This window comes from Streptopelia decaocto, assembly GCF_964273445.1.
Source record: "Streptopelia decaocto genome assembly, chromosome: Z".
Classification (NCBI taxonomy): domain Eukaryota; kingdom Metazoa; phylum Chordata; class Aves; order Columbiformes; family Columbidae; genus Streptopelia; species Streptopelia decaocto.
The window spans coordinates 68478548-68505514 of NC_138657.1; the positions used below are offsets into that span (position 1 = coordinate 68478548).

The 26967-nt window shown below is 35.5% G+C and overlaps 1 protein-coding gene across 5 annotated transcripts in view; it reads right to left on the reverse strand.

Annotated features, from left to right (window-relative positions):
• Positions 1-26967, reverse strand: part of FCHO2 (FCH and mu domain containing endocytic adaptor 2) — a 97146-nt gene that overhangs the window by 57198 nt on the left and 12981 nt on the right. For all 5 annotated transcript variants that reach the window (XM_082074776.1, XM_082074775.1, XM_082074774.1 and 2 more), the window contains exons 3-8: positions 23894-23968; positions 22457-22598; positions 22204-22356; positions 17267-17371; positions 10378-10476; positions 9172-9268 (exon numbers count right to left, since the gene is read on the reverse strand). In XM_082074776.1, coding sequence (XP_081930902.1) covers positions 9172-9268; positions 10378-10476; positions 17267-17371; positions 22204-22356; positions 22457-22598; positions 23894-23968 — 671 coding nt within the window. The remainder of the gene's footprint in view (positions 1-9171; positions 9269-10377; positions 10477-17266; positions 17372-22203; positions 22357-22456; positions 22599-23893; positions 23969-26967) is intronic.

Sequence of the window (26967 nt, forward strand, 5' to 3'; positions counted from 1 at the left end):
TCCCCACAAAAGGACTTCTTATTCTGGATTTTAAAAAGAAGAAGAAATAAAACTAAATTCAAGAACAGCTGATTTGTAGGAATGCAGACAAGAGGTGAATAGCTGTTACCATCATTGGGCTAAACAACATATTTGTGATATCTTTATCGTGCTAGTACTAGACTGCCACAAGCAAATATTAGTTTGTGGATTCAGTCAGCTCTACTGTCCCAAAAAATGGATAAGAGACAGAAAACACAACTGGCCTGTTAACAGGCCAGGTGAGGGAAAATGCTAAAATAATACTGGTAAAACAGCCTCCCTTAACCTAATTCTACAAAGACACAGTTCCACTACAATAATCACTGAATTTCTGACCACTCTTTGTTACGTGCCCAGGCTTATGGCCTCTACAGATGCTTAAGACTTGACCAAATCCTCTTTTTTTTTGTTGAAAAAACTACAACAGCATGGTGATAATACTCCTTTTGAAAAATAAAGGAGTGGCAGCATAGATAACTACAATTATCAGTAGCAACATATGTAGCACTTCCAAGGAAAGTAATTCTTTAGATGAAGAAATTAACATACAAGGAGAGCAAAGAAGCAATCAATTCTAACCCTGATTCTGTTATTACTCTTCCAGCCCTGCACTCAGTTCACAGGATCAAAGGAAACATTAATCTCGGGCTATTCTGGTACTGTGAGTACAAGCTCAAGCACACTACTCTCAAGGGGCAGTATTTCTGTGTGGCTTACAAACCAAAAACAAAGTAGAAAAGGATCACAATCTGAATAGCTTTAAAGTAATTATTATCAAGTAAGACATTTATCAGCAGTAAGGAGAGAGTTTTTTCTAAACCTAAAAGCTGTCAAACATCTTCAGTTACAAAGAAAATGTTTTTTATTGCTCAGCTAACATAAGAATTTTCAACAGCAGACATTAAACACATACCCAAAGGAAAGTTTCAACTCCGAGATCCAACTAGCCTGTAACACCTGCTATGACAACAGACACTGGAAGTTTCAGCTGCAATTTATGAAAGCATGAGGTCCGTCAGCAGCAAAATAATGTCAGCTAAGACATCAATCTCCAGAACACTGTGTTCCCCAAGCACTATCCTCCACACCACTCCCAGCCCCTTTACTCATCCTTTTCTACTATTCTTCTGCTCTATACTTTAAATTCACCCCATCTTTCCTTTCTGGTTGCACAAACAACAGGATGTGAGATGTAGCTGGTTTTGAACTATCCATGGGCTAAGTGGCTGGCCAACATACACACATATATACAAACAAACACTCTGCTGTCTGCTGACTCTCCAAATGAGTAACTTACATCATTACAACTGCCTTTCCCTTTCATGGCATGTCTAGTTTGGGTCCTTCTTCTCTCCCTGACTTCTCATTTTTATAGTCTTTGCAAACTCTGCTTTTCCATCAAATGAAAGTAGCAAAGTCTTGTGAAAGCTTGTGTATGAAAAAAACTAAGCAGCAGCAGAACTGCATAAGCCTGGTCTATAAATATAAATATCTGTAACAAATGGCTTTGCCTGACTGCACAGTCTGTCTTTGACCTGCCGAAGGCAGGCCAAGCAAGTAGGCGGCGATGAAAAACGCACAGACACATCCAAGTAGTTTTCATCTTAAAGAAGAGTCAGCTAAGATTTGGGAACAGTAGGCATGTAAGTATGCTGAATTACAGCCCTCATCTTTAAAGACTGCTTCAAAGAATCATGTATTTGTAACAGTCGCACATTGAACCTGTAAACCAAGAAGCCTATGCTGTCTTACTTAAGTTGTGAACTTAAACCTGTGAAATTGCCAGAGGCTAAGACATGTCACTGGATACATTTCCTAATGAGAAAAAAATATTTACTTTTTATAGTAGCCAGAATTTTTCACACAGAAAAATCTTTTTTTCACTTAGACAAAATCCCCTCCCTGGGAACATCTTCCTGTTTTGTAGTGCTTTGAAAGTGTTTTCCTATTTACTCGAAAAGAAGATTAATTTTGTGGGCAAAGAAAGAAAAGTATATATGCTTAACCACCTCTCCACCCTAACTGTAAAATCGGAAGTATTAATTAGTGTATGACAGTTTCCACACATGCACCATCAATAAGCAAACAATTCAATGTGAACTTCTTCCTGGTGTGCTTTTTCTGCAGCTTATAGTGAGTACAAGGAGTGAGTACATGGTGAGTACAACTTTCTCCTTCTAGAGAAGGAGAAAGTTGAAGCCAGAGGAGTAACTTTGAGAGACACGTTATTAAGTATTACCACAAAATCTGTCTCATATTTATGCCCAAGGAGCTACTTGGAGCCCAAGACAATACAGTTTTGACTTTGAAATATGTCTCAGCATTTAAAGACACAAAACATGCATATTGATAAATATTATCAATAGTCTCCAAGTCAGTGGTTGCAAAGAGGATGAATGCATGTGACAAGATCAGGGTTTTCCACTCCTGTCTGTTCTTCCTGAACCAGGCTACCAAAAATGATACAGAACTACACAATCCTTGGAAGAATTATATCAGCTAAGACCATATACCAGAGAGGGACTCTGTGAAACTGAATTCCTGAGGCTTAGGACAAATTTTAATGATAGTAATAGCATATCTTATACTGTTTTTCTAGATATCTCCTTTCTCTCAAAGAGAGTAACCAATAGAGAAAACTCTTCAAAACAAATCCATTTCAACATTAAATAAAGAATTCAAATTACAAACATTATTAACAAAGCTAGGAATTTGAAATTTCATTTTTATGGTCAAACCAGGTCTTAAGTCTGTGCAGCTAGGTTGATTAGCTACTGCTATGACATTTTCCTTTTTCCTACTCTCATACTATTCAGGCAACGGGACAAGGTGTAGCCCACTGTACCTCATGTTGCCAAAATGCACACAAATCAATATCCATCATTTAAAATGGAATTACTGACACAGGTGGTCATCTAGGTGATCTATAATGATTAAGACAAGAATAAAAATATAACAAAGACAAAGCAGAAAAGATCCTGCACTTCCTGAGAAGCACCACGGACACACAAGTTCAAATACAAGTCAAGTGAGAATTAATTTTCAAATGCCAGAACAAACATCGAAGTTCAAGAAAGTGTATGATGTATGGACCTAGTTGACCAGACAGTCAATTCAATGCAGAACTTGTTCAATGATAGTTTTTCCTGGTATCACATACTATCACATTGCAGTATTATTGCCAATGAAATTATGAGTTAATTAGAAGTGGGACCATGTGCAACACAAATTAACGATCACTAATACTAGATAGACGATCATATCCACAGTTTAGGATTTGTTTCAACTTTATTAGAAAGGCAGACTATTAGACAAGATAGGTGTTTTTAAGTACAACTTTAGATTCCTGTGTTTTGCTTCCTTAGTTTAAAATCCACATTTTTCCTCAAAAACCTTGTGTTCCAAGACTCAAGCTTTTGTTCTTACCTAACAATGCAGTATAGTAAGAATGAACCAATGCAGAGATGTTTATAAATAGGTTTCAAAATATTTCCAGATTTCAGAAAGTTTCATTTATTGTAAGCTTTATCTTCTGACAGAAAAAAACAGGGAAAAGAATACACTTTTCCATTCTAATTTTGCTAAGTACACTTCCTGTGAAAATTTCATGTTTGAAAAGGCCATTTAGTTAATGGTCTAGTCAATTCTGTCCAAAGAACATTTCCTATATTAAAAGAAAGATATGCCTCCAATAAATAAATCAAAAACTCCAAACTTTTCCCTCAATTTTTGTTCCACATAAGGTTATGCTACTTTATGTAACTGAAGTACAGGTCTTATTTACTTTATTAGCACAAAACACATCTCAGTACATTATTTCTATTCTCAGGTGTTTAAAAGCTCTTTGGTATTTTTTTGTAATCGTCATAGTGTCACCTGTCCTGCATACTACTGCATTTTCTGATGACTATCCCCTAATTAATGTCTTTTTCTCCTTAAGTTACTGAAATGGGCATTGCTTTGCTCTCACAGACCAGAAAAACCATTTGCCTCAGGCTGCAACTGTTTTTGTTTCTAGCAAGAAAATTCAAGAGGATCTTACTGAGTGTCCAAAATAATTCAAAAACCAGCTCTGACCCAGTTTTATCTACAGATGTTGTCTAAGTTATTTTTATAAATGCTACTAGCCTTTCACTTGCATTAAGAGACCTTTTGAACAAAACCTGCGCAGCTAGAACTCTCCAGATCATTAAGAAAAAATAAATCACAATCTAAAACAAGTTTGCAGCTTTGGTATATGCAATAATTACAAACTTATGCTGGCAGATAGGACTTCCTAAAGTCCACATCAGCTTTGACAGGCTTGTTATTTGTGAAGGGACACAATTTTTGCAGGCAAAATAAAACAGAACAAGAATTAAGACACATTTGCTGGTACAGTTATTGAGCTTGCAGCTTCTGATTGAAAACCGAGCTCTATAGCTCAGGACCCTTAAATACTTCTTCATCTGCCTCAAACCCAGCTTCTCATAAAAATCCTCAAAGATATCCACAGTTAATTTCTTCCATTAAATTCTGAAATACAGCAGTGGTCTGCCTTCCTTTACAAAGAACAGTTTTCTGAATCCCTGGGGTACTGCCAGTGTTGATAAACTAAACTCATTCCTCAGTCAGCCTTATGGGTAGAACTATGTGTGGGAGCAGGCTTTGAGAAATGGTGACACTTTTGGCTATTTAAGCACCTGATCACAGTTGTTGGCAGCATTAAAGTATTCACAATATTTACAGAAAATATAAAGAATATCATTTAAGGAACACAAAACAAATACTTGCTTTGTTACACTTCCTTGTGGAAGAGAAGCTCAAAGATGTCATGCCAAGCTGCTAAAACATTAGTATGAAGTATTTTCAGTGTTTATTTCCATCTACTTTGTTGTTGTTCAGTGTCCATTTTATAAATGCTGTGAACTATTATGTTATCAAACAAACCCATGGAAAAAATAAATTCCACACCCAGCACAGTTTCAAGTATTTTTCTCAAAGCAGAGTTCACTATTCAAGCACATAACAGCTAGTAGCTTTCATCAAAGCAACCTTCAATACTCCATGACCCTTGTTTTGTCTCTCAATCTTTGGGAAAGGTCTAACTTATTTCTAAAAGTTCTTAGGAGTAATACGGTTAATTCTTAACTTTTTTTTCCCCTACTTTATCCCCTTAATCTTGTACGTTTCTTCATTAGGTAGAAAACATATAGTTTAACACAACACACTAACTAAATAGGAATATTGTTTTTTAAATGTTTACTAAATTGAAGCTCTAATGCTTTGTGATTCTGGTAACAGGCTCACAGGCAATGCTGGCAGCATTAATGAACTTGTAAGAAATTCAGATTAAACTGTTTGCTTGTCATCCAAATAGTAAACATTATGGTTTATCGACAGTTTTGCAGCCTGTGAAAAGTACACATTGCTTTCAGTAGGAATGCCATACCTAAATAAACCACTGTTTCTTAAGACCTTAAAATACAAAATGTGTTAGCTGTCCTGAAACAGAGGTTCCAAGTGTGTTCTCTCAGAACAGACAAGGATCAACTGGACATCGACAAGGATGCTGGGATTTTTTTTTTTACATGCACTACCTCTTGAGGCAGTGGATATTCTGACACCATAGCTGTCCTAAATCACTAACAGACCTCCTCAGCTCTAGACTACCTGATAGCCTTCCCAGAGACAATTTCAAAATTATACATATATATATATAAAAAAAATCCTAAATTAATGTCTCCATTTGACAGTCATGATCTTAGACTTTCCCATGACTGGAGTTACCAGGAGCCTTGAGACATTTTTTTTCTTCACAGGCAAATAAAGCAAAATAGGCTTCAGCAGCTATAAAGGGCAACTTGTCCCAGTGTTTCACCACCCACATTGTAAAAATTTCTTCCTTATGCCTAGCCTGAATCTTCCCTCCTTTAGTTTAAAAATATTACTTCTTGTCCTATCACAACAGGCCCCACTGAAAGGTCTGTCACTATCTTTTCATAAGCCCCCTTTAGGTAGGAAGATGGCAATAAGGTCTCCCCAGAGCCTCCTCTTCTCCAGGCTGAACAACCCCAACTTCCTCAGCCTGTCCTCATAGGAGGTGTGCTCCAACACTTTGATCATTTTTGTGGCCTCCTCTGGCCCCTCTCCAACAGGTCCATGTCTTTCCTGTACTGAGGGCTGCAGAGCTGGACACAGGACTCCAGGTGGGGTCTCACCAGACTGGAGTAAGATGAGCAGAATCACCTCCCTCCACCTGCTGGCCAGGTTCCTTTTGATGCAGCCCAGGATATGATTTGCCTTCTGAGCTGCAAGCACACATTGCTGGCTTATGTTCAAGCTTTCACCCACCAGTGCCCCCAAGTCCTTCTCCGCAGGGCTGCTCTCAATCCCTTCATTCCCCAGCCTGTACGGATCTTGGGTGTTGCCCTGACCCAGGTGTAGGATCTTGCACTTGATCTTGTTGAATCTCATGAGGTTCACACAGATCCACTCCTCACGCCTGTACATCTCTGTCTGAATGCTAGAAATGGTTCAGATAATACATTAAATTCTGACCTGAAGTCTGACCAGTTATTGCATATCCTGCCAGCTCTCTTTCTGGTTTTGAATGTTTTACATTTAAGTGATTTTTTTTTTTTTCACTTCAAATTACAAGATTTGCAACTGGATGTTCGTGGCTATTTTTCTTATGCTGGATGGAAGTAAGAAAACAAATAATGAATACAACTTCTTTAAATACTGTATTACTAAAAAATGTAAACTAAAAACTAAACTAAAATTTTAAAGGATACTTAAAGTTAAATCATAAGAAGTAGGTGATAAAGCCAACAAGTTACTTAGGTAGCAGTTTATTTTAAAAAAGCCGTTGTAAATAAGTCCATAAATGAAGTTTAAAAAAACTTCACAAAGCATTACTGCCTGAAATAAACATTATTTGTACTAGAAAAGCAGTATTAAACTGAAGAAGTCCCTGTATATGACTACTTCAGGTGACAGAAATCAGCCACCAGAGGGAGCCCATATAATCTGGTATAAAGGACACCATTGTACAAAGAGAAATTTCAGATATGCAGAAGAGAATTAAATAAAATAATTGCCTATATCTAGAAAACTTTACCATAAATTGTTTTTAGTCAATGCAATAAAACAGCCCTTCTCAGTACTTCATTTCACATTCATTCTTAGTTTTACAGATATAAGTAAGAAGTAAATTCTGCTAAGAACTACAACTAGAATATACTGAAATAAACTAAAATACTTTCTTATGCATTACCTTTTTAGTTTACTTTGTTGTCAAAATTCAGTATTTCAGAAAGCAGCCCACCATCTAACTTAGTATGCCAGCCCACAAATAATACAGATTGGAGAAGGCCTACACAGTCATGGGAGATTTTGAAGTATTTCCTTCAAAGGCATTTAGGCCTAGAATTGTAAGCAACACTGACAGTTGTAAGACTTTTTTTCTATTATTTCCTTCCCACACTGGATGTTTCCACTTCATTCTTAGAAGGATGAAACCTCACTTTACCTTCCAAATCTTTCTAATTCTCAACGTTATGTGATTCTGAGTTAATGAAATGAATATAATAGAAGCAGTAACCATAACTAACATCACTACTGGTCTGTATTTCTAGTCTCCTATCTTGGACACTTCAGAATTCTTGTCAATTTGTTCTTTTACTGCTGAATTTGCCTGTGCTTTCCCTCTGACTGCTCTACAAAGTTGACATCAATACAATAATTTGACACTGTAAAACAAAATTGGAGGTGCGTACCTTTTCACACTAAACACACTACCTTTCCTTAGAATATTTCACTATTAAAAGAGATGAAGAAATGAAATTTCCTATGATAAAAGCTTTTATTTGGCCCTAGAGAATACTAATTGGATTTGAAGAACTTGGTAGAGAAGTAAGTACAGAGGGTGCGTAACTTCTACTAAATGAAAAAGTGCAGTGTTATTTTTTCACAAATACTATGTTGTCTAGCAAAAAGCCACACTAACAACATGGATGACTTGAAGTGCACAGTGCTCTAGGTTACAGTAGCAAGTGTCTTTTTAACTCAGAGACTCAGTATCCTAAATTCAAGAAGGAGATCCCCAGCTGTGACATCTCAGCAGTAGCTAGTAAAATAGGTATGAATACTGAATTTTCATGTATCTTTGTCCTGATTTCAGACCGACTGAACCTGAAACCCTGAAAGCCATGCTTTTTATTTCTTAATCTTTACTGAAAAATTGCAAAATACACAGGAAACATTTGAAGTATGTTCCATATACAATATTACCTCAGCCTACTCTGTATCAGCATTGGTAGATCACAGAAAGAATGCAAAATGTTTAAAACTGCTCGCAGAGGCTTTATAAGATATCTAGTAACCACATTTAACAATTTAATATAAATTCTAAAGGTTTACTCTGTTATGTAGATCCTTGCTCTGAAAAAAACCCTTTGTGCTTCTATGCTAGGAGACAGAGATGCTAGTCGGGACTGCCAATGCTAAATAAAAATAGAAAAAAGTACTACTGAACTCTTGTATTCACACACCTAGTGACTGTGCATTCATGCCCAAATATTAAGGTGAAGACTTTATTTTTTCCTACAATGCTAATTACACAGTACTGTGAGATTGTCTTCTTACACCAGCTCTTACGCATCACAAGCAGCATGCAGTACTTTCAGGAACTAATACTCAATTTGCTGCTTAGTAAAGAACATTCTACATACAATCTCTCAAAATGCATAATTTTGTAAGCTAATAGAATAAACTGATGCAACTGTTCAACAGTTCAATAAGCAAGTTTATAGACACATTTGTTCTGAATGTATCAATGAATTTATATTAAATAAGGTTTTGACATACAGTTTAAGCAGAAACACAGAGCAGATAATGCATAGTTTGTGTAAGGAGATTTCACATAGAGGGACTCAGAGTTACAAATTGCCATGCTTTAGAACACAAATACTACACATACATAAAAAATGTGCATTAATCAATTTCTATGAACCATTAACACCAAAACTAATGAAACCTCAGAATTTGAAACTGCAAGTACATTAAAAACATAACACATTAACAAACAGGCTTTTGACCTTTTAATAGGAGGGGAAATCTACAGTTTTAAAGTTAACATTTCCTACTCTGTTATTTTTAATCTCTCACCGGGTCTTTCCTTGCCAGTTCCTTTTGACTCCGCAAATTTCTGTATTAAACTCTCAACTGTAGTATTTGTCATATTATTAATGAACTCTTCATGCACCTTCAAATAAAAAACAAAACACCACACACAAAAGGAATTTAAAAAACAGTAATCAAAATAATGTAATTAACTTTAAAAAGTGGTTTTCTCTATAGTTAAAGTTCAAAGTACTTCCCTCTAAAATGTATTACAGGGCTTCCAAAAATCAACAGGCATTTTATCAAGGAAATATTATACCTTCTTTGCTTTAGTAACAGCAAGTGTGTGTACAATACAAACAAAGAATGAAAGAATACAGTTTGATGGTCAGTTTAGGATTTGCTTCCATTTCTTCCATCAAAACAACTTGTGTATATATCACTTTATGAATTTATCAGCAACATGCCCCACTAGCATGTCAGGAAAACAAGCAGACTCTTAAGTCAGCACCAGTTAAGGGTGTGAACTGCTACTACTGCATTATCACAGCACCCACCTGCTTGAGTAAAAGCATTACTGTTGTGATGTTTTTGATTCGATAAAGGAACAACCACATGCTGTTAGTAACAAGTTTTTCCAAGAAGGCAGTATGTATAAACTTTAGAAATAAATAGCATTACTTTTGTAACCATCATCCATTAGCAGAAAACCTCAAAACTGAGGAAAACAGCAATTCAAATCAAGTGTACACAAATAAAACTAAACTTCAAAACATCTAAAAACTAAGGACTACTCATAAGGATTATTAATTAAACCAATTTACATCTAAAGAAATTATACTATATAAGCTTCTGTTATGGAGATCCAAAGTGTATCAAAAATTTGGAAATTTTCAGAGCAATATAATTTTGAGTTTTAGTCAAAGAAAACTACAAGTATCCCAATAACATGTTAAATGAGTGCTAATTTAATATCTAAGAACATAAATTCAAAATACACTAAAAACTCTGCAAATTGTGAAAACACTGCTTTCTGTTAAGAAAAAATTTATTGAAGCTTTGTAAAATCTGTGATACTGAACTTAAAAATGCAACAAGAAGCCATAAAAATTTGAGCTTATGTTGACTTAACCATAATTTGAAAGATGTGATTCTGTAATTACCAGAAACACAGTAAGAAATGTTCCATTTAATATATTAAAAAAAATTGTTTACTTGTATTATGCTAGCTATGATAATATAAAAAATTACCTCTCCTATTTGCGAATGAATTTCTTTTATGGTATTTGAAAATGATTCTATAATTTCTTTCATACGAAGAAGGTGTGTTTCTTCAATGTCTTGAAATTTCTGTAAACAAATACAAGCAATAAACCATAATGAAAATATTTCTTCAAATAGTAAACATTATATTTTAATAATTAAATTCACTAAATGGGAAAGCCACACCATTATATTTTTCAGATCATGACCATTGTAATTACCGTGTTCAAGAAAAGAAGATATGAAATAGCTATTTTAAAATACAGTATTTCCTTTTAGAAGCATTATCCCTTTTTTACTTACTCTTTAAATTTTTATCTACCTTGATTTTTCAGAATATCTGACCTATTTCTACCAAAAGAAAATATAGTTAGAGGGTTTAAAACAAAAGAACAAACAAAAACAACAACAACAACTTTATTCTCCATTACTGAAGAGTCTTGTCTTTTCATCTAAACCCAGAAATCTTATTTCTGGATCTGTTTTGCACTTCCTTCTTAGCACCTTCTCCTGCTCACAATAGATACATGCTTTCTCTTTTTCTAGGTAAATCTATACCCTTTTTTGCTTTAAATATGATTCATTTGTTTGATCTTTAAACTCGCCATGTATAATCTTTGCAGTTTGTTCCATTTTGACAAGACTTCCAGCTGGCAGCCATTTTAAAATAACTTGCAATGTCTTCAATGACCCCTTCCCAGCCAAAGATCAGAACTAAAAGTGCCCTCACCCTCTCCAACAGTCAACCATAATTGTCTTCAAATCTTTACTGCTGCTCTCTCATAGTTCTCTTCCTATTTCTGTAACTGCCATTTCAAGTGTGTTCAAACTTTGGAGTATCACTTAATCCTCTCTCCAATATGTAGAGAGTTCTCTGAAGACCATCTCTCCACACTTAACACCTCTTGCTACTCTGATTCACAAACACAACTCCATACAGACAAGTCAAATATCACTTAACTTCTAAACTCTCAGTCTCTCTTTTCCCCTACTCACATACCTCCCTAGCCATGAACCAAGCAGATTAATTTTTCTTTTCTCCAGCAGCCTTCCTCTTAATTATAGAGGATATGGGCATCCTTTGCAGCCTACTTTATGATGTTACTTCTTATGAATTGCCTTATTACATAAACAATATTATTTTGCTTTCAAAACTATCTATGGGTCCATATCTATATCTGCTCTCAGTTACTATCAGATACATGTACAAAATGTTACCTTCCAATGTGTGCCTTTTTCCACTATTTAATTTTAACAAAATCAACTTCAGAGACTATGCCAATGATGTTTCCTTTCTGTTTGATTTGAGCTCCCCACAAAACTCTGCAAAACATAGGTACCAGTCTCCTTTAAACTCTTTACAATGTGTATCAAAACACTTGGCCATTTGGAGATTTTTTTTCTCTTTTGTTAGTGGAAAGCATCCCCCACCCCAGTTGTTTCCTTATTTCTTGCTTATTGTTTTATACTTTGATTTAAAGTATAAAGATTAAAAGTCTTTGAAGTAGAGCCATCTTCGCCTTGTACAACAGATAATAGAAAGAGGTTGTGATCAAAGGTGCCATAATACAACCACATTATCCATATTGCAAACGTAATCATTAACCAAATTGTTTAGTTTCACTTTTGAAAGAGCAGCCCATTTTAAAAACATGTATGAAAATGAATCTGTAGCATTAATGACCCAACAAATGAGAGTCACTTCTTAGTGTTTTAACCTACAGTACAAATGAAAAATCATCAAAAGGATCTTTAGCTGTCCAACTCAGTGTAAGGAGTATTCCTTTTCGTAAGTCTGTGCTTTCCTGCAAGTTTCACAGCATATTTTAAAAATGAATTATTACTCATTTTTGAACTTTATTTATATGCAGACTGCTCAAGAACAAAATCCTTCAAACTCAACTTTACTCAGTTCTAAATAAGACAGAAGACTTTCGGAGAATAATTTAGCACTTTCAGCTATTTGATCCATTCCAATAATTGACTGTGCTATGTGATTTTTTAAAAAAGTTTGTAACAAGATGGAAAATCAGGCAAATAAGACATCATGTTTTCTTAGCAACTGCATAGCAATAGCACAATACAACTATCACTTTACTCAGAAAAATCTTTCAGCGTGGGGAATTTCTGTCAAATCTGATTTCTAAACAACAGTTAACTATATTTTCCTACTTCTTTAATCACAATAAAACCTTCCATGTTTATCGCAGCAAAACCCATAACTAGCCGTTCGAGATTAAGAAGATAATATGTTTCAAAATTTAACCTCCCATATAATATATCATGAGTCCCTTCATTTTGATAACTTCAGATAAGATAGTAAATAACAAAAAAAGAAAAAATACATAAAATCTATGCAACAAGATCAGTTCAAGAAGAGAGGATAGCTAAGTGAGGATATTACTGCATGATTACCTAGTATAATGTCACAGCAATTAAAGACGTTTGTCCTCAGAAAAGTACTATGTGAACAGTATAAGACAAATTTAAGCTAAGCCAACTGATTTTGCACTGAAACAGCTGAGAATGCTCACACTTTTGTTTCCAGAACTAGCGTATTTCAAGTAAAATGTGCTATAAGTCAAGATAATCTAGGCTGTGCTTCATATAGAAGCGGGCTTGCGTATATTCAAAAGTGTTGTTATTTTTCCTATCAAATAATCTTAGAAGTAGCCCCCCGCAACTAAACTAGGCGCAGCTACATCATTATTCTTAAAGCAACTTCCATAGATGTGACTGCTAGTGCAGGAGGGCAATTTTGATTTCCAGTGTGGACAGAAGCAGAAAGTTTCCAAGTGTCCATTATAATGTCAAATTAAAATTTGAATTTTAAGTAAAAGGGCTGTTGCAGTTAAGGAATTAAATTCAGATTACTGTGGTTTGTAGTGAGAGGTAACTTTGCACCATTTTTGTATTGGGAAAAAACCCAACCCAAATCAAAGTGATCCTAACTGTGCCTGCCTCCTCCTTACCCCAAACAAACAAACAAAACCCAAAGCAGCCCAAAAGTGCGATGAGTTTTTTTCCCAGCTGTAACATCTGATACAGTAAAATGATTTGTTCTCTCTCTCTACATATCTCAGCCTGGTTTAAATATCCAATACCCACCTAACAACACAATAAGAAAGCTGAAGGAATAGCACCTTTATATTCTGTCTCTATATACACAATAAGGTGTTATAATTAGTTTCTCATCCTTTGTTGTCACAGGCTGTTCAAATGGATCTTTATTTTTTTTTTTAGTACATGACGAAAAGCCCAACTAATCTGCTTGCTGAAAGCCTCTACATTTTTCTTCACGAATTCACTGACAATAAAATCTATTTCAAATACTCTTCATGTTTATCTTCTGTCAGTTCTAGACAATAACTCCTTTTAATTACTCACATCTTCATTGCTCACTGGAGACAAGTTTACACTGCAATTTAACAAGGCCAGCTTACTAAAGTCATAGTTATTTTTTTCTTATTGTTTCAGAGAGCAATAAGTCAACTGCTATAAACACCACCTCTTTCTTGTAAGGCACAGGTGTCAAACATCCAGCCCGGCACTTTGTTCCCACCCCTGTGCGGGTGTGCACATCGCACTGCAAGAGCAGGAGAGCGGGGTTAGAATGAGTTTGACACCCCTGCACTACTGGGTTGTCATTGCAATGAAGTGATGGTAAGAGAAAGCACCTTTTGGGATTTCTCTGTGCACAGAACAAATGGGCCTTGGAGAAGAGAGCACAGCACAGTTTTTAAAATAACTTTGTTCTGTTTGTTTGTTTTTCTCTGAGGTATTTATAATTTTAACAGCTGTATATTGTGTTATTACATGATGCCAGCATTTCCCTCTTCTGCTTGTGCTAACAGGAATATCTCAAGTTGCTCAAGTGAGGTGTGAAGGAGTAGTATGCTGTATTTCTATGGTATTTCTGATTAGAAGATGTGTTCATGTGTAACATTCTGGAAGATGAGGAGGGTCAGAGAGGAGAGAATTATTGGAAAGGCTAAAGGCTGCATAAGAGTACCTGAATGTTTTATCCCTTTTTAGTTAATATTTAAATGCCATTATTGAGTGGAAACTATTGAGTTTCCACTAGTGCTAATGAAACTGGTAAAACTAGTGTTATTGAGTTGCGATGGAGTGGAAAGAAGCCATTTCTGATTCTATTCTGTAAGCCTTTTACTTTCCTGTTCCTCTCAAAACCAGTTTCATATCTAGTAGATTATTACAAATATATGCTCTTGCTAATTAAAACCAACTCCAGCATTTGAAAATGCAAGACTTAAACCTATTTAGGTTACAGAGACCTTTTTAAGCAGGACAGTATAAACGTAATTTTAGGACTGTCCTAAAATTACATTCAGCCTTCTGAAGGCAACTGCAAGGCTGATGTGGCCCCTGGTGAAAATGAGTTTGAAACCCCTGTTGTAAGGTAACAAATCAACAGCAGAGAGACCAAGATTTAATGCAACCTGACTGAACTTGCTCTGCAGTGGATCAGAAGCATTGACAGGATCTATTTCAGTGGGGGTTCAGTACCTTCCAGAGCAAGGTAAATAAAAAAAGAGGGCAGAAACTTCTTGATCCAAATGAGCTGCACTTGTATATGACTTAAGACAAATAAATGGAAAAGATCAGTATTTTTTATGGAATTACTTGATTTCTTTGTAGGAAAACATGTGGTCTACAGCAAAAGTCAGGCTGCACTACAATTTGTACAAATCACAAAATGGTGGAGTTACTGGAATGCTTATGCAGAAAATACAACAGTTGAATTAACAGGAACACTACAAAAAAGTTATCATTTGGGGTAGCAGGAGTAGGTGTTCATGTCAGTTTCATTCCGCCTATACTTATTTCTGAAAACTCTCCAGGAGGAATGTCACACTTCAATGATTCTTTTATTGCTATTATATTATACTTGTTTCCAAAATTGTTTTAAGATACATATTAGTTAAATTTAAAAAGGTTGCCTACTCCCCAAATTCTCAAGTGATTGTAACCACACATGCCAGTCCTAATGCAAATCAAGTTGCCTAGCGATAACTGATATACAAATATTTTAACTTACAGTAGACACACACAATGCTAAGGCAACAGACACAAATATGTAAGGTGGACACATACACAAGTGAGTTCAGGCCAATGTCACATAAAACTAGCTTAAAGATGCAATTCTCTACCCTTGGTACCACATTGCCTCTGTCTTTGTGCCAGCACAAATACTTGTGTGATCTCTTAATAAATCAGACTGCAGGTCTCTTCTGGGTTAAACTCAACCTTCTTTCATACATTAGTTTTAGCGGAATTAGTTCTACAAGACAGTTCCTTGCACAAATACTTGACAAAGGAAGAGCATGGAAATAGGACAGCTGCTACTTTGACAGCAATACTGACTCAAAACATGTCTTGAAAACACATCTTCGCACATCAGAGATAAGACAGAAGTACAACAGGTCTTACGACCTAGACCATGGTACCCATACTTTTTCTTGTTGAACTTTTATTTTTTAATAATGCCTTTTTATACCACTGAGTAACTGCAATCATCACTGCTTCACACCCTACAATGGAAAAAGAGGCATTTAAAAGTCACTTTTTTTTTTTAAAGAGGAAAAATAATGTACATAACTCAAACTGAAAAGCATAAGGACTGCAGCTCCCTCAACCAGAACTTGGCCAGGATACTGCACAAAAAGATGCCTTCTGCAAAGTCTTCAAGGAAAAGCTATCAAGACTCGTAATGTAACAGCCATGTTAAAGACGAATTTTGCAGTAGCATGCCTGGGCACTTCATTGCAAATGTCTGGACAGGGGGGTGGAAGAGTTCTGGTATGTGATACATGTGGTAACCTTTCTCTAATAGCTGTGTTGAGTATCTATTTGGAGATGAACTAGATCAAATTCTAATGAAGTTCTCAAAGTAGGAATGCAGTTTACAGTTTAGGAGAGGCAAGCTTCTAACATATCAGCTTACACAATCCCCATGCTGTGAAATCCATATTACCAAGGAGTTAAGGAAAACCCTAGCACTTTCCCACTTGTGTGTTAAAAACACAAGTATGACTGTATCTCCCTAATACCTGCATCTATGCCCAATAATTAATCTTTGAAACTAATGAAGAGAAGAAGGAATTTTCAACAAAAATACAATTCCCATCTTCTAAAAGTTTTACCAAAGCAAGAAACATACACAAATATGTATGCCAACCAGTCCTCAACTATTAGTACTAAAAGCAGAATTGATGAAGTTTGATTTTTGAAATCTGGAGCAACGGAAAAGGGTCTGTTATCAATAGATCTGAAAGAGAAACCTTAAAATGTAACAAGCAGCAGCATATGCAATCATACAGAGAACTGGGTATCCTCCGGAATACAGATCAAAAGTCTTCTAAAAAAACCCAACAACATAAACTTGAACAGACGTAAGGACTTTTCAAAACCTCACGTAAACCCTGGGAATACACTTTAACAAGGTGTAACTATTTTGCTGGAATGCTAATGAAAGAACCATGATAGATCCCAGTATTAAAACTCCTATAAATGAGTTCTGAAAGTACAGCAATTCACAAGAATTCTCACATTATCACAATGCATCTGCAATACTTCCAGAAGTTCATTTTGTTTTCTTCCTAAAATTTTATTCTAAGAGTCTTTCTAGAGTGACAGTGTTCAACTGTGTCATTCAAGGACAGTGCCATCACAACCTAAGTGGGCAGTGTTTGCACCTCAAACATATTACTTCTGACATTATCATTCATATCAGTTTCCACAGAAGATCATTCTATGTTGAAACAATTTTTCAAAAGCTTTGGTTTCAGATGTCTTCAAAGATGAGATAACACTTATTAATCTATTTTAAAGGCAACTCATTTACTATAAGCCTTACCTGTGCAGTTTCTGTCATTTTCTGTTCAAAATCAGTTTTAAATGCAGCATATTTCTCCACATATAGTTTATAGGTATCCGTAGCTTTCTTTGTTTTAACTGCTGCCTGTAGATCAGTACAAAAAAAGGAAAGTGTCAAATGTCACACATACAATCTGATCCAAGGTTTTTAAAGTCACTATTAAAAAAATTCAGGAGCATATCAAAACAGTGAAGTGTCAAAACAAATTTTCCCCACTAAATAACTCATATTCAAGCCATCAGAGATTTCCACTGAAAGCTATACATAAACCACATTAAAAAGCAACAAAACAATCACCTCATTTAAATTCCTTCCACTTATCAGCAATGACTGATTTATAATACACTTATTTTGAAATAAAATTTGTATTGCTAAAGTTAACTAATTAGCCTTTGTCAAAGATTTAGATCTGCAACAGAAAAACAGGAAGAAATCAGAGCTGAAATACAGAACAGTTATTTGTGAAATTCTGAGAGTCAATAGTAAAAAAGAAAAAAAAAAAAAAAGAGTGCTCTGTTAGAAATGAAGGAAGAAATTCAGAAATACAGGCATTACATCAAGGTAAATTTTAAGATTAACACATATTTGAAAGTAAATAGAGAACATACTGATGGGCAGATTTATGTAGCTTGTTTATAACAGTATTTTTTTATTTTTAAATTTTTTTTTGTTGTTCATAAACCAAAATAATATTTTTCTGGGGATTTAATCTTCTTAAAAGACAAAACAAAATACAGGAGAATGCCAGTATTACATGAAGAACGGAAGTGAATGAAGTGATTTTTTTGTGGCAGAGAAAAAGTTATTTCCAAAGTTTACAGCATGACACACAAGATGGATTTTTTTCAAACCTTCGATATTCTTGCTATTTCCAAATTAAAAGCTAATGAAAAAAATTGTCTTGAACACCATTTTTTTTTCTAGCTTCATTGTTCAACATGCCTATTTTATCTCACTGAAATTTTCCATCCATTGTAACTCCAAAGTATTCCGGAATTGTTAATGACATCAGTGAAGACAGCTGTGTATTTACTATTTGTTCTAGCTATGAATAGCTCTCCTCCCCTTTTTCAAATTAATTACATCTGTCCCACAGTAAAAACAGAAACTATTTCTCACTTGCAATGACTTGTAAAGCTGACCACTATCTATAACTTTCAAGTGAATTAATGTAGAGGTGCTGTGCTGGTTTGACTGAAAGTGAATTAATTTTCTTCATGCAGTTAAAAACTTCCTTTTTCTTACCTAGCACAGTCGTTGTTTGGATTTAGTTTGAGAACAAGAACACAACACCCTGGGACAGAGTTGATCTTTTTCTTCAATACCTTTCCAGTGTCTTTGAGTTGGAACAAAGAGAACGTAAGAGCTTACTAGTATCTTAGTTGTTGTCTGGGAGCCTATTCTGAGATCTCCGCCCACAGGTGTGAGGAGTGAGGAAGGGGGCAGGGATGAGCCAGAGCTTGACTGACATTCAGGGTGATCAGTGAGAATATTCCATGCCATTAGCATCATGCTTTGTATTTAAGGACAATTGGATGATGGAGACCTGTTCTGGTTTCTGGTCCGTTTTTGTGGAATTACATTTGGGAGTTCTTTTAGTTCAGCCAAAAGGCTGAAGTTCAGCCAAAAGGCATTCTGCCATTTTGATGTTGGCCTCTGGGCCTTTCTGCCTTTTTGTCTTTTTTTCTCTCTTCTCTCCCCAAGACCAGCTGTCTGGGACCAGGAATCTCTCTCTTCTTGGGACTGGCTGCTCAGTGCAGGCAGTTTGTGAGGAATTGCATTGAGTATCTTTTATTTTATATTCTATTTTCCATCATATTCTATTAATATTGTTATTTTATTAAACTGTGTTTATCTCAATCCACGAATTTAATCTCTTCCCTTTTGATTCTCTCTCCTATCTGGGGGTGGGTGGCAGGGAAGGTGAGTGAGCAGGTATTGTGGTTATATTGGTAGTTTGGGTTAAAACAGGACAGATGCCCTCTGGAAAGAGAGAGTCATATTCCACAATTTACAAGAGAAAAATAACTGAAAATCATGAGTAACAATATAGTGTTAGCACTTTTTCACTTGAGGAAACATCAATTGCGACTTCAAAGGAAGAGGAACCAAGGTTACAGTTCAATTTTTCCAGTTGCAATTAAAACTTTTGCAGATTTTAGTTGTGTAGTGTTCTAAACCCAGCATAACAAAGCCTGAACATACTTTACTGTATGAAGAATACGGATCCTTCAGGCATTAAAAGGAGAACATGACAGGTTTTAGCAAACCCATCAGTTATTTGTCCTGAGTTTTACTTTATGATTCTCACTCTTACATATTCACATAGGGAAATTACCAAAAAGAAAATAGTCCTATCTTGTTTCCCAAATGCCATTTACTACTCTGAAACTCCAAGATGCTCTTTTAACACCTGGTTTTAAAAATAATTAAGACTGCTTTGCAATAAAATTATTCCAAACAATCATTGAAAAGAAAGGAAATACCAAGTTAAAAGATTTAAAAAAATAAGGGTTTTCATAAAGCATTATATAATCTCCATTTGCATGAGATTTTGGCAAAACCAAAACATTCACTATCTCTTGTTATCATGTTTAATGATGAGCAGAATCATGAGTGTTATGTGCTGATGAGCGTCTACAAAAAACACCTGCTCAGCACGACAGACAAAATGACAAAAACAAGGGAACGTTGTATGATTAACTAGCAATCTCTTCTGAAAACAGGATGCATTTATTCTCAGGTGCAGCAATTGATAGAATTCTATTTAGTCGATCTACAGTTAGTGAAATAAAGATCAGTCAAGATTTTTTGTCAAGTCACTACAAATAGAGAAGTCCACATGCCAGAGAACAACAGGAAATTACTACACAAGTTAACACCAACATTCAGCTGCAATAAAAACAGCAGGGTCTCAAATACCTCCTCAGATTGTTCCATAAAGTATTTCTGCAAATATTTGGCTGTGTGATAAGCTCTTAGTGTATTGGTGTAGATCCTCTGCTTTCTGACAGAAGTAGTTATTCTGCAACTTTGACAGAAAATGCATTTCGTGTGCTAAAAGTAACAAATCTATTGTCTGACAATGGGAAAATAAATAAATACAATGGTTGCCACCATGTTTCTGAAATTACAAGTGTAAATTTGAATGAAGACATGACTGAAGAGATGTAAGAGTCACAGTTACCTGCTCCTCCTAGAAATTTTTTAAGTACTTGCCGAGCATGCAACTATGGCCTAGTTGTTCAAACAGAAGTATCTAGAGAAAATGCATAAAACAGTAAAAAATGGCCTTCATCCTATAATGTTTCCTCTTTCTCCCTTCTCACATAGAAATCAGTCAGACTGAACATTTTTTTTGTTTCCAACTGAACAAGGACAATGTTGCCTCTTAAAAACAAGCCTTCCATCAAGTCAACTTTTCCTACTGAAGAGTTTAAATCTATTTACAAGAATTCAGAAAAATCATACTTTGAATAGACGGACAGGAAAACATTTCCCAACCCACATTTTTCTGATTCATCTCTAGAATCCAAAGCAGACTGTCATTTCAGACAGAAGCTAGGAAAAAAAAATGCTAGATTTATACCAAAGATAAACCAATCAGAACATGGTCAACAGGATCACTTCTGTCATCAGTGAAAAGACAATAACCAACTCTGCTCCATCAAGATAGGAGTACAAAAGGCACTATAACTGTTCTAATGAGAAAAAGAGTCTTACACAGATCAGGGAATCGAAATGGAAATAGGCAGAAGTATCAAGATTTAAAAAGAGAAGACATATTTAGAGACAGGAAAATATGACCTCTTTCCTCTACTACTTAGTTTTCTGAAAACAGGAAAAAGTTACACTGACACCAGCAGGTCAAGGGAGATGATCCTTCCCCTCTAGTCAGCACTGGTGAGGTCACACTGGGAGTACTGGATCCACTTCTGGGTTGTCCAGAGCGAGTCCAGTAAGGGGCCAAAAAGATGATGAAGGTCTGGAGCATCTCTCTCACAATGAAGGGCTGAGAGAGCTGGGCCAGTTCAGCCTAGAGAAGGCTCAGGCAGATCTTCAATGTATGCAAACACTTGAAGTGCAAAGAAGTCAGAGTCAGGCTGTTTCCAGTGGTGCCCAGCGACAGGAACAATGGCCATCAATGGTCACAGACTGAAACACAGAAGGTTCCCTCTGAACTTCAGGAAACACTTTTTTTTTCCCTTTGAGGGCGACTGAGCAATGGAACAAGCTGTCCAAGGAGCTGGAGGAGCCTCCATCCTTGGAGACATCCAAAAGCTGTCTGGATGTGGTCCAAGGCAACTGGTTCAAGGTGGCCCTGCTTGAACAGCAGGCGGTCCATTCCAACCTCATCCATTTTGTGATTCTGTGACTGGATCAAACTCCCTCAAGACCTAGGGGCAGTACTCATCCCTTGGGTTTTTGGTCTGTGAAACTGGAAGCTGTTAAATTAGTGCTGAAAGTAATGTTAACTTGGTTTTCTTCACAATGGAACAGACTTCAAATACTCATGTAATTAGCTACTTTGTCTCATTGAAAGGACTACACAAAACCTCCTACCACTTAAATCTATAACAAGGGCATAAAGTGTTTGCATATTTACCTAAGGAAATTATCCAAGACATAATAGAAGCTGAAACAGTAATATGTAATTTCTGTAAGAGCACTAAACAATGTTATCATATGATGCAGGTATTTACAAAATAAAGAATTAGAACTGCAGTGCAGATAGAACAGATAAGGAAGTAACTGTAAACAAAAGATAATCAGTTATTCAAATTATCATGCACATTATGAAATAGTCACAACTACTACTTTTAAATACTTCTAATCCTTTCTGAGCATTTCACTTACTAATACAATGTTAATGTTTTACTGATTGAGAACAGGATGAACTAAAGACACATAATTACCTTATCAACTTCTCTCTGTGTTGCTCCTTCCTTTTTCAAACGTTCCTGTTCAACACACTTTGCATTGTAGTTTTCCTTTGATTTCTGTAAGGCCTGAGTGATACTTTGAATATTTTGCACTGCTTCCAATGTTCCTGAAACATCTTCTTTAGTCTGCCAAATATCACATAGTTGTCAAAACCAAACCATTTTAATTTTGAACAACAGATGTTAAGAAGTCATGGAAAATGTGTAAGAAAAAAAAATTAATAACCTTCTTATAAGCTTTGATTTGTTCATCTCCATACTTGTGAACTTCTTTTATTAGCTCTTGTAATCTTCGCACAAGATCCAAGTGACAGCTTGCTAGTTTCTCTGTTGAGGTTTTGAAAACATCCCAAACTGGTGCAAATGTCCTAGATTGAGGAAGACAATATGTAATGTTCATCTGGATTTTTTCCTTTCAGTTATCAACATTTTTTTTAATAGTGCTAAAGTATAATTTATAAGTTTACAGAAGTTCAGTTCTGTTCCTAAAACTGAAACAAAAAACAGCTGCTATAAATTTGTATTAAATATGTTTCAAATTTACTTGGAATCCTATCTACTGATTTTTACATGTTTATGTGTTACTTGTATTGACTCTAATGAGTAAAACACAGCAAAAATCACTTAATCATCTCTATCATAAGCAAACAATAATGACAAGCAATATTCACAAAGATGATGCAAGAACTTAACATTTAGAAGTATTTTTACATGTATACTTGAATCGTCCAAACAAATAAAAAATTACTTAGTTATTTAAGTTTTTACTTGTCTTATATCATAAGAGCCAGAAGATGCGGGGAAACAAAACAAAACAAACAAAAAAACCAAACACAACAAACAACACTGGTAAAGATGGTCTGCCACTAAAAGGGTTTTACTGATTAACAGAGATTAACCAGATGGCAAAAGAAGGTGGGGGACAGGTCATTGCTCTGATTCAGATTTCTCTACTGGGCAGACTTCTCCAGCTTTTGTAGAGACACGCTTCTACCTCAGTTTTCTGATTAATGCTGCTGAAAAACTTCAAAACTATACATAGCCTTTAAAGCACTGTTGTTCATACTAACATGCTGCTACAAAACATTTGGAGAGCAGCAACAACTGGTAACCACTGATGAAAACCCCCCCATTTCTTGCTGTGATTACTACAAATAAAAAAAAAATCTATCCTCACCTAAGAAGTCTGAGTTGTCAGCATAATCTGTCTAATGAACAATATCCAATCATTCCAGTTTTTAAAAACATACCCCATCTATAAAATGTAAATTAAACTATAGAATAAATCTACTAGAAAGTCTCATTCCTGACATCTCTGAGGACACAGATAACACTCCAGAAAGCACAAATAATAGAAATAGACAAATTTACTGCCACATTTGTGGACGATATGTTCTCTCTTCAGAATAAAAACCATAGGCTTGGAAGCACAGAATAGAAAGTCACATTCTTTGTTATGTCTGAAAATAACTCAACCTTAAACACAGAGGAACAGGCAGTTCCTCAGTGGTTTGGTTTTGTTTTTCAAAATATGAATAAAGAACAGTACTGTCTTTTGCTTTGTCATAGTTACATTACCATCAACATCACCAATAAAATACTTCAGAATCAAACTTGATTCTTAACACGTATGCAGTGAATTATTTCTCTCATGTACACTTACCCAAGTTGTGTGTAATTGCTTGCTGATTTGGCTAGTTTTGTCATTGACCTTGAATATGCCTCCTCTATTGTAGCCCTGTCAAAGAAACCCATTGAAAGCATAATCAAAATATGGAAGATATTTGAAGACAGATGAATATGCATTCTAAAGGTGCAAAACAAATTTAGCTGAAAATGACTCCATTTTAATGATTCCTCAAAAACTTTATTAAAAAAATCACAGTATATTTAAAATATATATATGTATCTAAGAAGCCTGTAACAGAATGTTGCAGGAAACAGAAACAAGAAACCCTAAGGACTCAAGGCTTGAAAAAGATGATTCTTCTTACACTCTCTGCTGTTCCTCTCTGCCTTTAACATTCTTTAGTAACAGTCACAACAAAGTGACATAACAATCACCTGCCTAGCACTGTTTAAACAGCAGAGATTTACAGAGCAAAAAAAAAAAATGAAATACATTTGTGATGAAAACATTAAAATAAACAAACTGAAAGCTTATTGAGCAATCACACTAAATAAAATGGGGTGTTGTCTTTTTTATAAGCAGATTTTTGTTTTGTTTTGTTTTTAAGTAACTTGTGTTTTGGGGATCCAAAATTCAAGGGTCTGCATAGATTTTCTCCTTAGAACCTCTGCTGAGTCAATTGCCATGGAATAGCAGTCACACACAGCGTATCACAGCAGTGACTCCCTGCGATGTCTTTCCCCATCCATCTTCCTCACCCTCCTATTACTAAGGTAAAGATACACACTATTTTAATTTCCCATGCTAAATCTATATTCAGTATGTAGTGTCAACTTAGATTTAGAAGCATCGTGGATTTGAGTAAACACTGTAATTGCCTTTTCTTGAAAACGCAAAAGCTTGAAGCAATTTCTTTCCTCCTTTATTCAGGAGCAAAAGAGAGAAGGTAGATGAAGAATTCACTCCTCTCTCAAGTTACACCATGACTATAATCACTGAGGCAGAGGTTTCTAATTCTCCTTAATAGCAACACTGTCCAGGCAAAAAAGAGTTTTCTTATGAAAATATGAAACAAAGTAGCAGTTGGCACCTGAAACAGTGGGCCATGTATTTAAACCTACTGGACTTCCAAAGTAACTATGCGGTCAGCTACACAATCAATTTGGAGAAGAGTAAGAATGTAAATTTAAAAATGTAAGAACTCAGTTACATTTTAAATCTCACACACAAACAACCGCAAAGTTATTCACCCTAAAAAAGTCAAATAACTTTATTATCCTTCCACACACTAAGTATTTTTGATTATATGAACAAGTTTCAGTTTCCAAGGTTTGGAATTTTTGTTCACTGCACAGCAACAAGTGCATATGTACAGACATCCAGAAAAGACACTGATGTTTCATTAGTTAACAGGATGAACAATATATTTTGATTGATTATCAATACCTGCTATCAAAGCTTTCTAGTTTGATAGCTCAGTGCCTTTTTTTCCTTTTTTTTTATTCTGACCAAAATCCACACCTCTTTTCTTTGGAGCAATTTACCGCATACTTACCTGAGCAATCTCCACAAAACTCGAGTTGTTTACCACATCTTATCAACATACAACAGCTACAAAGCCTGACAACCGAAAGATGCTGTTACTGACCAGTTGGGCACTTATATCCACATTTTCCTGTCAACTGACTTCCCAGAGCAGTCTGATGTACTGGTAATACGCTATGAATGCCTCAGTAAATTAATTTTCACCCATCTGAAAATCTGTCTTTGCTTGGTATCTGTTAAACATTTAAAAGTTAAACGGGAATATATGCACTTCCAATTTATTCTGATCAAGTAGATTAGGTTTATGATGCTTGCAGGCAAGTGGTGCAGAAAAAAACTGAGCACAGTGGTTTCTTACATGTAAACAATTTAGGTGTTAAAAACACTCAAATACAAGAGAGTTCACCTACAAAATCTTCCCAGTATTAAAGAAAAAACAACAAACCAAACTGTGGCAGCAGCCCGACCTTCTTAGATTTTCACTTCTTTAGAAACAAAATTTCTACACACTTTATCAAGAACAGAACAAAGATATTTACCTTCCAGCAGATAAGTAACCTGCTCCACCCAAGCTTTACCAACGTTGAGCAGATTGCCTACCATAAAATTCATTCTTTTAGATTATGTATTCCTGAACCACAGATCTAACTGCTTCTCAGTTCTTTTAGTACTTGTCCATTACCAAACACTCAAAACCAAAAATGAACAAGTGAAACAACACTACTGAAAATTGAATTGGTATTGACTAATTGAACACAGCTGAAGAAGAAAGCTTTTGCCCCTTCTAGGCATATCCATTTGGAACAGCAGATACAGCACATAAACGTTATATTATTAAAAATGAACACATTCCCAACTTTTTTTTTTTTTTAAGAGGAAACAACTTTGCAATTTCAGAAGGTTCTCAGAGAAGTTTCGAAAGAAAAATCTTTTAAAAATCCTTAAGCCAACGATAATAAAACCAAAACATTTTCCCACATCCTAAACCAAAACATTTTCCCATATCCTATACAATTTTTCTTTTCTTTTTTTTTTTTTTCCATTTCTATTTCTGAGGTTAGAGAAAAGGGTACAATAGACTCTTTCCCCATTAGGCTGCACACAACCAAAAAACTGTTCCGATCAGCGCAAGCAACAGAGACTGACTTCAGAGACATGTGTCCTTTGTGCCCTAAGCAGTCTGTACATCCAAATACACTCAAACATCTTTCTTCTCTTAGATCACTCAATTGAAATAAAAAAAAAAAAAAAAAAAAGTCAAATTCTGTGGCTAATACGGAGACTCCGGCAATCCTGACTGACCAGGTGACTATTGTCAAACAGCACATACAGAGGTTAAGTCCTCCAACTTGTTAGAAGTATTATCAACAACTCAGATCTGTCTCGTCTACTTATCCAGCAGTCTTTACTCTCCTGTGTCTCTACTCCGAAAAAAAATGGCCCTATGTTCAAAAGTAATGGAAGAATAGCTGTGAAGAAAGTTCAAATGTATGTTAAGTTTAGTTTCCATAGGGAGCCATTCAGAAAACCAGGTACATGCAAGTCAGGGCATAAAACCACTA